This window comes from Salmo trutta, chromosome 1, assembly GCF_901001165.1.
Source record: "Salmo trutta chromosome 1, fSalTru1.1, whole genome shotgun sequence".
Classification (NCBI taxonomy): Eukaryota; Metazoa; Chordata; class Actinopteri; order Salmoniformes; family Salmonidae; genus Salmo; species Salmo trutta.
In genome coordinates, this window is record NC_042957.1 from 33917289 (window position 1) to 33930764 (window position 13476).

General features: G+C 42.2%; 1 protein-coding gene across 1 annotated transcript; it reads left to right on the forward strand.

Annotated features, from left to right (window-relative positions):
- Window positions 1-1419: 1419 nt before the first annotated feature.
- Window positions 1420-3893, forward strand: LOC115194551 (5-hydroxytryptamine receptor 1B-like). The gene has a single exon (XM_029754323.1). It carries the CDS (start codon window positions 1922-1924, stop codon window positions 3077-3079), a length of 1158 nt encoding a protein of 385 aa, XP_029610183.1. The 5' UTR covers window positions 1420-1921; the 3' UTR covers window positions 3080-3893.
- Window positions 3894-13476: the final 9583 nt, after the last annotated feature.

Genomic DNA, 13476 nt, shown 5'->3' on the forward strand with positions numbered 1-13476 from the left:
GCACAATTGATTTCCCCTATTATAGTGACTTGAGGGATTGTGAGGATAACTAATTTGAACGCTAATAGAGATCTTCTATAATTTATGCACAAACATATTAATCATTTACAAAATTAATAACAAAGTTCACAAAGCCCATCTCAGTCTCAACTCTCTATTTTCATCTCGTGGGGATACAAAAAGGCAGACAGAGAAAGGCTATATGCCACACTCAAAGATATCCAAAAAGACAGGCAGATTGGCAATGCCATTATGGTTTTACATTGATTGATCATAGGATACATCGTTAGATACAAAGGCCTGACTGGACGACCAATTATGCATTCAGCGGCCTAATGCAGACATGTAGCCCCAGATCTAATCTCCAGGCCAGCAGACTTCATCACTAGCCGGCCTCTGCCCAGTACCCTGCCCTGAACTTTAATCACTGTTACTAGTCAGCTACCACCCGGTACTAAACCCTGCACCTTAGAGACTGCTGCCCTATGTACATAGTCATTGAACACTGGTTACTTTAATACATACTGTTTTACCGACTTTATATGTACCGTATATACTGTATTCTAGTCAAGGCTCATCCTATATAGTTACTGCTGTACACACCTTTTCTATTCATATACTGTCCATAAAGTCTATACACACCATCATATACATATATATTTATATTCCGCATGCTCATCCTCATCTTTCTTATTACTTTATTTAAATGTTTTGTATTTGTGTGTATTGTTAGGTAGCCTATTACTGCACTGTTGGAGCTAGAAACACAATCATTTTGCTGTACCTGCGATAACATCTTCTAAATATGTGTACACGACCAATTTGACCGATTTGATTTGATTTGACATTGGCATTCATTATACACCCTACAACACCTGTATTTTCATTTTCTAAAGAACAGAGCACAACCAGTATCGTATAGGCCTAGTCTAAGTATAGACTATAATAATATCACCAACAACATATCCAAGTACTATATAACCATCACAAAGCGTGGCTTTCCCGGTTGAACTGATGACATTGTAACAAACTTCCGAAGAGGGGCTGTCCAAGGGTCCTTGCAGCGGACCGCCTGAGTGGAGCTATCCAAGGTGCTGATTGACACTTTTCTGGCGTTGCACTGCATCTCAATCAATGTTATGTAGCGGAATGCATTTGTAAATGTAAGATTTATGTTTTATTATGTTATTAGTTAGGCCTATTTAAGATACCATAACAATATTTGCATGTCAAAATAGTTTAATATGCAAATGATAGCCCTTTTCTGGCTATGATTAATACTAAACCCATGGGCATTATGACCCGGTGTATGAAACCACTTGCTCAGCCTTGAGAGACAGAGAGAGGAGGACCAGTGTGATATCTGTAGGGTTCTGCCAGCTCGAGCGTTCTCTATAAAACCAAGTGTGAAGCCTCGCCCGCGCCCAACTTCTGAAGTGCCGCAGATCCAGCACAGTGCCTAGGAGAGCGGATTAACAGACTCAAAGAACAACAATAAAGAAAGCAAACTACTACAGATCATTATCATTCTTTAAATGTTTTTTTATCAATACTGTGATAGGCCTACATAATTAATAAATGCACGTTTAATTGGGCAAACTAACGACAATCAAAAATGGATAGAATGGGAAGGTTCTCATATCTACATTCCATTGAAAAGCTGAATGTATAACAAACAAAAAAGTACATTAATGGAAAGTCAAGGCAAAGGATATTTCAAGAAGAAGGGTTCACATTTTTTTCGTGTGATTTTTGGATAATCAATGTGCGTCTGATGGACACGGAAGGGGATGGAGCTGCGCATAACCTGGAAAATATGACAATAAATGCGACGTTTACGTTGGATAAGCAGTCCCAGTGCTCCCTTTTTGAAGGGTTTTCCCTCAAAGCTCAATGACATCTGTCAAAAGAGTGTCGAAGGATGGAGCGCGCCAGTCAGTTGAAGCCAACTTCTTTTATTTATGGAGAGTTCTGGAATATGTCAACCAATGATACCAATGTAAATGTTACGACTGAAGGCGAGGAGGAGGATAGTTTGGCTTTCCAAGCCGGTTTAGCATTTACATTATCTCTGATAACCTTTGCAACAACATTATCAAATGCATTCGTTATTGCTACTATTTATCAATCCAGAAAACTGCATACGCCTGCAAACTTTCTGATAGCATCACTCGCCCTGACAGACCTTCTAGTGTCCGTATTGGTGATGCCAATCAGCGCACTATACACGGTGAGTCAAACATGGACTTTGGGACAAGTTATGTGTGACATATGGTTGTCTTCAGACATTACGTGTTGCACCGCATCCATTCTTCACCTGTGCGTAATTGCACTGGACCGTTACTGGGCAATAACAGACGCGGTTGAGTACACCAAGAAGCGCACACCAGCGCGCGCAGCGGGGATGATCGCCACTGCCTGGGTGATTGCCATCTCCATCTCACTGCCGCCCTTCTTCTGGCGTCAGGTGAAAACGGACGAGGTTACCACTTGCAACGTGAACACTGATCACATTTTCTACACTATTTATTCCACTTTTGGAGCCTTCTATATTCCCACTTTGTTACTCATAGCCCTTTACGGTAGGATCTACGTGGAAGCCAGAAAGAGAATCTTGAAACAGTCGTCTAATAAACCGGGGAAAAGACTCACTTCTGCCCATTTGATAACAAACTCGCCGGGTACACATTCTGTGGCATCCACCACCTCTCTAAATTACGGGACGAACGAAGCCTCTTCTTGCGACGCTAATAGCTCAACTGCCAATGTGAACCATGCGAAAGTCATTGTATCCGACGCGCTCCTGGAGAAGAAGAGGATCTCCGCTGCCAGGGAAAGAAAGGCGACAAAAACTTTAGGGATCATTCTAGGAGCTTACATCATATGCTGGCTACCGTTTTTCATTTACACTTTAGTGGTTTCAGTCTGTGATTCATGTTTCTATCCAGAATTATTTGACATATTCACTTGGTTGGGTTATCTTAACTCTTTAATAAACCCCATCATTTACACCATGTCCAATGAGGATTTCAAAAAGGCTTTCCACAAACTAATACGCTTTAGATGTTGCAGGTCCTGAAAATAAGCTACCAACCAGACAAAGGGTGCCAAACCCATTTCATTTTACTCAGCTACGTCAGCAGCACCACAAACTGCAGCTCTCCAATAATTACTGCATGTTAGCTAACTCAGTCGTAATCAACCTGAAAACATGTGCAGTATTGTATCTTGCATGTTTTCAAAAAAGCCCAGGAACATGATATTATACTTCATAAGCCTATCTACATGGCCTGCAGCCAAGTTTGGAAACTTGCTTATTTTGCAAAGCAAAAATGTATTAATTCATCACTGCCAACATTGAACGATCTATTCAGAAATAGGCTATATACAGTCTGCTACCTTCCTTATGATTGGCAATCAGTCATGAGATTACCACCCACCCAGACTATACAATTCATATTCCAACCTAAACCAACAATAACTTTTTTGCCTTATTGGTATCATGGTTAATTTGTGTTGGATATCAATAGCTTTTTGACTTGGCGAAACAGAGGCTTGATATAACGTTTAATATTTAAACATTCATGGAATGCCTGCTGTATGACAGATTTAGGGTGCGTCCCAAATGGTATCCTGTTCCCTACATTGTGCACTACTTTTGGTCAAAAGTAGCACACACTGTAGGGAACAGGGAACCATTCGGGACATATACTTATTGTAGGATAACTCATGTGGGAATGATAAGTACAAATAGGTTCTGAGCCCTCTGGGAAGGCCCCTCCCCCTTAGGAAAATAATAGTCAGTCACGTCACAAATCTTGGTGCCAACAGAGACCTTTTCCGTTCCGTTTCTTGTATGTTTACTATTGTTCCAACTCTTTAATGAGATTAGCATGGATTTTATGATTAAACACCATCACTCATTTCATCTCATGGTCAATGTAAAAATAATCAGTTGGCTATTATTTTATTGTGAATACGGTTGTTTACTTCCAACTGGACTAAAAGCTGCCCTCTTGTTTTATCAAACAAGCCTCAATCAATGTATCTATATCTGTATGCATTGTAACATGTAAGTGTATTTGTTTTTATTTGTGTAGTTTTTGTTATATTTTGCTATGGAGCTGCTTAAATTACCTGTGAGTTCACTCTGCTGCAACCTTCTGGATATTACAAAATACTGCTGTTGGTAGAATTATACCAATCAAAGTCAAATATGACAGACAAGAATACAGACACCTAACACATTTCTTCACCTACAGTACCATTTCTCATATTGATAATGTTTCGACGATGTCTCAGCATTCCCTTTACATTCCAGGCTGCATGTGTTAAGTGCTAGATAAAATTTACAGAAATAATAAGCTGTTGAAAATCCATTGAGATTTTATTGTTAAACATCACATTTTGAGAAATACAACCACAGTAAACTACAGAGATACAACAGCTAAGTACTCATAAGTACTCATGCAACAGCTTAAGTACTCATGCAATGGAGGTTCTATTTGATCCAAGTTAGCTAATGCTGTACAATAAAGCTTCTCTGCTCATAAGCAATGCGCTGTAATTGCATTGACTCTGCGAGTAGAAGTCCATCCCAGTGGAGTACAAATCACTTCTGCTATTGTGAAATACAAGAAATAAAACGTTCAATGGAATCTAAGGGTATGGCCATTTTCCTTGGAAAAAACAAGATGGTAATGATGATTTTGCACTTCAAACGTCAGATGGAAATGCAACTAAAAAGCCCAAAGTATTAGATAACATAGCAGGTTATAATTCAGAACAGACTGTGGTAAAAATGATGATGCTGGTCAACTGCTATATTCCAGCCAAAAGCTTGTAGAGGTGTGATATTGTTAAATCATGATGTCGAAATAGTAATAACATTTGTTTGCTGTATCAGTTTCTCATAATCTTTTGAATGCTGTAACAAAACAGATAACAAACGTAAAGGGCTAATAGAGTGTGTTATGGCATACGCCAGGTGTTTACGACCTCCTTGAACACTGAACAACCATTTTATTGGTATGTTAATAAGTTAATAATCGAACACAACTTTAAAGACCATTTAAATTATTGGACATCACTGCTGAAAATGCTCCAGATGACATTTAATGAGGTTCGCTATCACTGTTGATTTTAAAAATGTTTCTGTTCTCATCACTTCAAGGCACTTCTCACAGCTCGGTAAAGCAAATCCTAATTGTTCAAAATAATATAGGCAATCATTAATTCATGTGAAAGTCAGAGACCGGATGTGTGGATGATGGTGCACCCTTTTCTTTTTTTGTCAGAAGCTGCCCACTGTGTGTGTGTGTGTGTGTGTGTGTGTGTGTGTGTGTGTGTGTGTGTGTGTGTGTGTAGGAGAATTAACATACGCTGTGGGCACCTTCTAAATTGACCAATTTAGAATCGTACTGGGATTTTGGATGGATGGTGCCTTCTGTACATAAGATTCAGTTGTATTATGATATGAAAAATGTCATTTTCCCTCTTGTACATTTTGCTCTCAGGTAAAAGCCTCTTTGCTTAGGGGAGACAGACTCTATGGCAACAATATTATTCTTACCCAGTCTAAAATTAATATCCTGCTCTGCCTCTGAGATCGATTAGGCCAACTTTGACACATTTAAAAGACTGCACTCTGATTACTGTTTCCATGGTTCCTCACATCGCTTTATCAAACAGGAACAGAGGTTCAGTGGGTAGTTGGTTATTTTGCTATAGCCAAAAAAAAACATATTGAACGGGATATGGATGAAGAAAAATGAAGAGGGGTGGACTTCATTTTAGAAGAAAAGGTACGCTCCAAATGCATTTTTCTTCATCCGTACTTTTTGTTATGTGAATTTTGTGGAGATAAACCTCCTTTGAGGAGAGGAATCTGTATAAATTCAAAGTTAGATTACAAAAGGCATCTAATTTTAATGTTTCTCTGGGTGGTGTGGATTGAGAAAGTATTGAGATATTGAAGGTTTCTTGTTTGATATAAAGTTGATATGAACAGACAGATGAATCGAGACACATTTCTGGTTACATACTGTATTTGATCTGAAGTTGATACGAAGAGGGCAATATTAATTGCTGCTCCAGATTCAACCCTGCCAGGAAGTTATTAGTCTCTGCCTTTAGTGCCTATTTCTCTTGCATGGTCTACAAATGACTCAGTTCATCGGGCTGTGATAGGGGTGAATGGTGGCTTGAGGAGTTTAGTTTCCAGCTCTGTAGCCCGCCGATTGAATGGGAGCAAGGCTGCCTCCACATCAAACAAACAAAACACAGCAAAATCTTTTTGAAGAGCTCACCTTGATCACTGTCAAGATAGATATATACAGTGCTGTGTGAAAAAGTATTGGCCCCCTTCTGATTTCTTATTTTTTTGCACATTTGTCACACTTAAATGTTTCAGATCATCAAACAAATGTAAATATTACACAAAGATAACCCAAGTAAACACAAAATGCATTTTTTAAGTGATAATTTTATTTATTAAGGGAAAAAAGATATCCGAACCTTCATGGCCCTATGTGAAAAAGTAATTGCCCCCTAAACCTAATAACTGGTTGTGCCACCCTCAGCAGCAACAACTGCAATCAAGAGTTTGCAATAACTGGCAATGAGTCTTTCACATCGCTGTGGAGGAATTTTGGCCCACTCTTCTTTGCAGAATTGTTTTAATTCAGCCACATTGGAGGGTTTTCGAGCATGAACTGCCTTTTTTCTTTATTTTTCCCCCCTTTTTTCTCCCCAATTTTATGGTATCCAATTGGTAGTAGTTACAGTCTTGTCTCATCGCTGCAACTCCCGTAAGGACTCAGGAGAGGCGAAGGTCGAGAGCCATGCATCCTCCGAAACACAACCCAACCAAGCCGCACTGCTTCTTGACACAATGCCCATCCAACCCGGAATCCAGCCGCACCAACGTGTCAGAGGAAACACCGTACACCTGGCGACCTGGTCAGTGTGCACTGCGCCCGGCCGGCCACAGGAGTCGCTAGTGCGAGATGAGACAAGGATATCCCTGCCGGCCAAACCCTCCCTAACCCGGACGACGCTGTGCTAATTGTGCGCTGCCCCATGGGCCTCCCGGTTGCGGCCAGCTGCGACAGAGCCTGGACTCGAACCCAGAATCTCTGGTGGCACAGCTAGCACTGCAATGCAATGCAATGCAACCTTAGACCACTGCGCCACCCAGGAGGCCTGAATCACCTTTTTAAGGTCACGCCACAGCATCTCAAATGGATTCAAGTCCGGACTTTGACTAGGCCACTCCAAAACCTTCATTTTTTTAAAAAAGCTATTCAGAGGTGGACTTGCTGGTGTGTTTTGGATCATTGTCCTGCTGCAGAACCCACATGCGCTTCAGCTTGAGGTCACGAACTGATGGCCGGACATTCTCCTTCAGGATTCTTTGGTAGAGAGCAGAATTTATGGTTCCATCAATCACAGCAAGTCGTCCAGGTCCTGAAGCAGCAAAGCAGCCCCAGACCATCACACTACCACCACCATATTTGACTGTTGGTATGATGTTCTTTTTCTGAAGTGCTGTGTTACTTTTACGCCAGATGTAACAGGACGCACACCTTCCAAAAAGTTCAACTTTTGTCTCATCAGTCCACAGAATATTTTCCCAAAAGTCTTGGGGATCATCAAGATGTTTTTTGCCAAAACTGAGACGAGCCTTTATGTTCTTTTTGGTCAGCAGTGGTTTTCGCCTTGGAACTCTGCCATGGATGCCATTTTTGCCCAGTCTCTTTCTTATGGTTGAGCCATGAACACTAACCTTAAATGAGGCAAGTGAGGCCAGCAGTTCTTTAGATGTTGTTGTGGGTTCTTTTGTGACCTCTTGGATGAGTCGTCGCTGCGCTCTTGGGGTAATTTTGGTAGACCGACCATTTCTGGGAAGGTTCACCACTGTTCCAAATTTTCTCCATTTGTGGACAATGGGTCTCACCGTGGTTCGCTGGAGTCCCAAAGCTTTAGAAATGGCTTTATAACCCCTTTCCAGACTGATAGATGTCAATTACTTTGTTTCTCATCTGTTCCTGAATTTCTTTGGGTCGCGGCATGATGTCTTGCTTTTTGAGATCTTTTGGCCTACTTCACTTTGTCAGACAGTTTCTATTTAAGGGATTTCTTGATTCAACAGGTCTGGCAGTAATCAGGCCTGGGTGTGGCTAGTGAAATTGAACTCAGCTTTACAAAAAATGTGATTAACTACAGTAAATTAATGATTTAACAAGGGTGGGCAATTACTTTGTCACATAGGGCCATGAAGGATCGGATAGATTTTTTCCCTTAATAAATAAAATTATCACTTAAAAACTGAATTTTGTGTTTACTTGGCTTATCTTTGTGTAATATTAAAATTTGTTTGATGATCTGAAACATTTAAGTGTGACAAATGTACAAAAAAATAAGAAATCAGGAAGGGAGGCAAATACTTTTTCACAGCACTGTATATATAGTTGAAGTCGGAGGTTTACATACACTTAGGATGGAGTCATTAAAACTAGTTTTTCAACCACTCCACACATTTCTTGTTAACTAACTATAGTTTTGCAAGTTGGTTAGGACATCTACTTTGTGCATGACGCAAGTCATTTTTCCAACAGACAGATTATTTCACTTGTAATTCACTGTATCACAATTCCAGTGGGTCAGAAGTTTACATATACTAAGTTGACTGTGCCTTTAAACAGCTTGGAAAATTCCAGAAAATGATGTCATGGCTTTAGAAGCTTCTGATAGGCTTATTGACATCACTTGAGTCAATTAGAGGTGTACCTCTGGATGTATTTCAAGGCCTACCTTCAAACTTAGTGCCTCTTTGCTTGACATCATGGGAAAATCAAAAGAAATCAGCCAATACCTCAGAAAATAACTTGTAGACCTCCACAAGTCTGGTTCATCCTTGGGAGCAATTTCCAAATGCCTGAAGGTACCACGATCATCTGTACAAACAATAGTAGTCAAGTATAAACACCATGGGACCACGCAGCCGTCATACCGCTCAGGAAGAAGATGTGTTCTGTCTCCTAGAGATGAACGTACTTTGATGCAAAAAGTGCAAATCAACCCCAGAACAACAGCAAAGGACCTTGTGAAGATGCTGGAGGAAACAGGTACAAAAGTATCTATTTCCACAGTAAAACGAGTCCTATATCAACATAACCTGAAAGGCCACTCAGCAAGGAAGAAGCCACTGCTCTAAAACCGACATAAAAAAGCCAGACTACGGTTTGCAACTGCACATGGAGACAAAGATTGTACTTTTTGGAGAAATGTCCTCTGGTCTGATGAAACAAAAATCGAACTGTTTGGCCATAATGACCATCATTATGCTTGGAGGAAAAAGGGGGAGTCTTGCAAGCCGAAGAACACCATCCCAAACGTGAAGCACGGGGGGGCAGCATCATGTTGTTGGGATGCTTTGCTGCAGGAGGGACTGGTGCACTTCACAAAATAGATGGCATCATGAGGAGGGAAATTATGTGGATATATTGAAGCAACATCTCAAGACATCAGTCAGGAAGTTAAAGCTTGGTCGCAAATGGGTCTTTCAAATGGACAATGACCCCAAGCATACTTCCAAAGCGGGGGCAAAATGGCTTAAGGACCACAAAGTCAGGGTATTGGATGGCCATCACAAAGCCCTGACCTCAATCCTATAGAAAAATTGTGAGCAGAACTGAAAAAGCGTGTGCAAGCAAGGAGGCCTACAAACCCAACTCAGTTACACCAGCTCTGTCAGGAGGAATGGGCCAAAATTCACCCAACCTATTGTGGGAAGCTTGTGGAAGGCTACCCGAAACGTTTGACTCAAGTTAAGCAATTTATAGGCAATGCTACCAAATACTAATTGAGTGTATGTTAACTTCTGACCCACTGGGAATGTGATAAAAGAAATAAAAGCTGAAATAAATTATTCTCTCTACTATTATTCTGACATTTCACATTCTTACAATTAATGTGGTGATCCTAACTGACCTAAGACAGACACATTTTTCCAACGAGGCAAAAACAATCAATGCCAGATACACTGCAACAGACCAAGTCAGGGGCCTTGTGGTTAGTGTCCTCCCTGAGATTGGAAGGTTGGGAGTTCTATCTGGCCGAGTCCTACCAAAGACCTTAAAATGGGACCCGATGCGCCCGTTTGGCACTCAGCATCAAGGAAATAGATTGGGGCTAAGGCCCTGCGACAGACTACCGTCCTGCCCAGAGGGTGTACTTGTACGTTAAACTGTCTCATGATACTGAAACCGGCTCCTGCTCCTATGAGTATTTCTGGCTCTCACAAGCCAGCCAAGGCTACTTTTATTTTATACTACAAAAGACACTGAAGGTGTGAATGCAGAGATAGATGTGAAAATGGCTTGATGTACTGTAGCTAGGTCCCGCTCCATAATATCCTTCACAATTACATAACTTCCCCATTCATCTTTCACAGCGGATTATCCTGTTAGAAATGGACCAGTAATCTCAGTGGTGTGATTATTTAGCTGGCCCATATGCCAAGCCTCTTCTGCCGTATTGACAGACAGCCAAGATTCAAACCCCAGTCACAGAAGCTCACGCAGGCTCGTGCAGCCCATCTATCACATGTGCGCTGAGCTCAATCTCTTCAGCTTCGTTGTCATCCAGCACTCGGTGCCAGTAAGCGATGTCTTTATCCTCTCCCCTCCTGCATTGGGACGCTCGGATCTGCAAGAGTAATGCTATCTCCCCTTAGATCATCAGCTCCACTGTTAGCCTACAGTATATAAACATTCATTAGCAGTACACCACCTCTACTGGCTGTATTTATTCACAAAACATGGTTGTTTACCATTTCCTCCAACTCATCACATGTTCTAATTGCAGCTCTACATAACAACCAGGGAAATAACCACCTGACAGAGCAACAACACCTGCCAACTCTGCCACTCCATCTTGGGTTCTGAGTCACCACACAGGTGCTTCGCTCACAGCAGACAGAATCTCTCCTCTCTGCTTGAGTGTTCCTATGCCACTGCTGGGCTGCATGGTGGACAGGGCTATTTTCTGCCACAGCACAAACAATAGCGCTCTGATGAAGCCAGGGAGGGATCGGCTGAAGGGTGAGGGGCGAGGAGGGGACGAGGTAGAGAGAGAGCTCGCTGGGCTGACAGAATGCTGACTGGATTTCTCTCATCAGATCCCCATGCCTGTTTTATCTTAGCAGGGCCCCCGGGTAGTTGTAATGAGACCCTCGCCAGCAGCGTCGTGTCGATCCATCTGGCAAACAGAGCCCAAGCCCCTTCTATATCTGGCACCGCCACTCTGTGTGTCCCAAATGGTACCCTATTCCCTATATTGTGCACTGCATTTGACCAGGCCCTGGTCAAAAGTAGTGCACTATATAGGGAATAGCTTGGTAAAAAGTAGTGCACTATATAGGGAATAGGGTGCCATTTGGGACGTATCCTCTCTCTGTCCCACACTGCCTCTCTCTGCTCGGCCAAAACTTCCATCATTTTTCACAATTTACGAGGACTGTTTAAAAGTACTGATGGGAGTGTTTTGGAGGGCTTGTAATGCCATCATAGGGAGGAATCCCCAAAACGTAAAAGCTTAATGCAGCCTATTCTTTCTGTGGAGTTGATAACAGGAAAAAAAGCAAGTTCAGGCTGAGGGTAATAGCAAGGCCAATGTGATGGTTTATTTACATCTTGCAACCTATCAGATCATTTTTGTTCCCAGATTTGTCAGCTGGCTGGAAGGCAGTCCCAAATAGTACCCTATTCCCAAACAGTGCACTACTTTTGACCATAGCCCAATCCCCAAAACAGCAGAACTGTTGTCAGACAACAAACTGTGTATGGTAGAAGTGCACCATTTAAGAGCTTTAAGATAATTCAGCAATGTCATCTGTATGACACTACAGTGCTTTGCAAAAGTATTCATCCCACTTGGCGTTTTTCCTATTTTGTTGTATTACAACCTGTAATTTAAAATGATTTTTATTTGGATTTCATGTAATGGACATACACAAAATAGTCCAAATTGGTGAAGTGAAATAAAAAAAATAACTTGTTTAAAAAAATTCTAAACGGAAAAGTGGTGCGAGTATTCACCCCCTTTGCTATGAAGCCCCTAAATAAGATCTGGTGCAACCAATTACCTTCAAAAGTCACATAATTAGTTAAATAAAGTCCACCTGTGCCACATGATCTGTCACATGATCTCAGTATATAAACTCAGCAAAAAAATAAATGTCCTCTCACTATCAACTGTGTTTATTTTCAGCAAACTTAACATGTGTAAATATTTCTATGAACATAAGATTCAACAACTGAGACATAAACTGAACAAGTTCCACAGACATGTGACTAACAGAAATGGAATAATGTGTCCCTGAACAAAGGGGGGGGGGGTCAAAATTAACAGTAAGTATCTGGTGTACCAGCTGCATTAAGTACTGCAGTGCATCTCCTCATGGACTGCACCAGATTTGCCAGTTCTTGCTGTGAGTGGTTACCCCAATCTTCCACCAAAGCACCTGCAAGTTCCCAGACATTTCTGGGGGGAATGGCCCTTGCCCCCACCCTCCGATCCAACAGGTCCCAGACGTGCTCAATGGGATTGAGATCCGGGCTCTTCGCTGGCCATGGCAGAACACTGACATTCCTGTCTTACAGGAAATCACTCACAGAACAAGCAGTATGACTGGTGGCATTGTCATGCTGGAGGGTCATGTCAGGATGAGCCTGCAGGAAGTGTACCACATGAGGGAGGAGGATGTCTTCCCTGTAATTCACAGCGTTGAGATTGCCTGCAATGACAACAAGCTCAGTCCGATGATGCTGTGACACACCGCCCCAGACCATGACGGACCCTCCACCTACAAATCGATACCGCTCCAGAGTACAGGCCTCGGTGTAACGCTCATTCCTTTGATTATAAACGCGAATCCGACCATCACCCCTGGTGAGACAAAACCGCGACTCGTCAGTGAAGAGCACTTTTTGCCAGTCCTGTCTGGTCCATCGATGGTGGGTTTGTGCCCATAGGCGACGTTGTTGCCTGTGATGTCTGGTGAGGACCTGCCTTACATCAGGCCTACAAACCCTCAGTCCAGCCTCTCTCAGCCTATTTCGGACAGTCTGAGCACTGATGGAGGGATTGTGCGTTCCTGGTGTAACTCGGGCAGTTGTTGTTTCCATCCTGTACCTTTCCCGCAGGTGTGATGTTCGGATGTACCGATCCTGTGCAGGTGTTGTTACACGTGGTCTGCCACTGCGAGGACGATCAGCTGTTTGTCCTGTCTCCCTGTAGCGCTGTCTTGGGCGTCTCACAATACAGACATTGCAATTTATTGCCCTGGCCAAATCTGCAGTCCTCATGCCTCCTTGCAGCATGCCTAAGGCATGTTCACGCAGATGAGCAGGGACCCTGGGCATCTTTCTTTTGGTGTTTTTCAGAGTCAGTAGAAAGGCCTCTTTAGTGTCC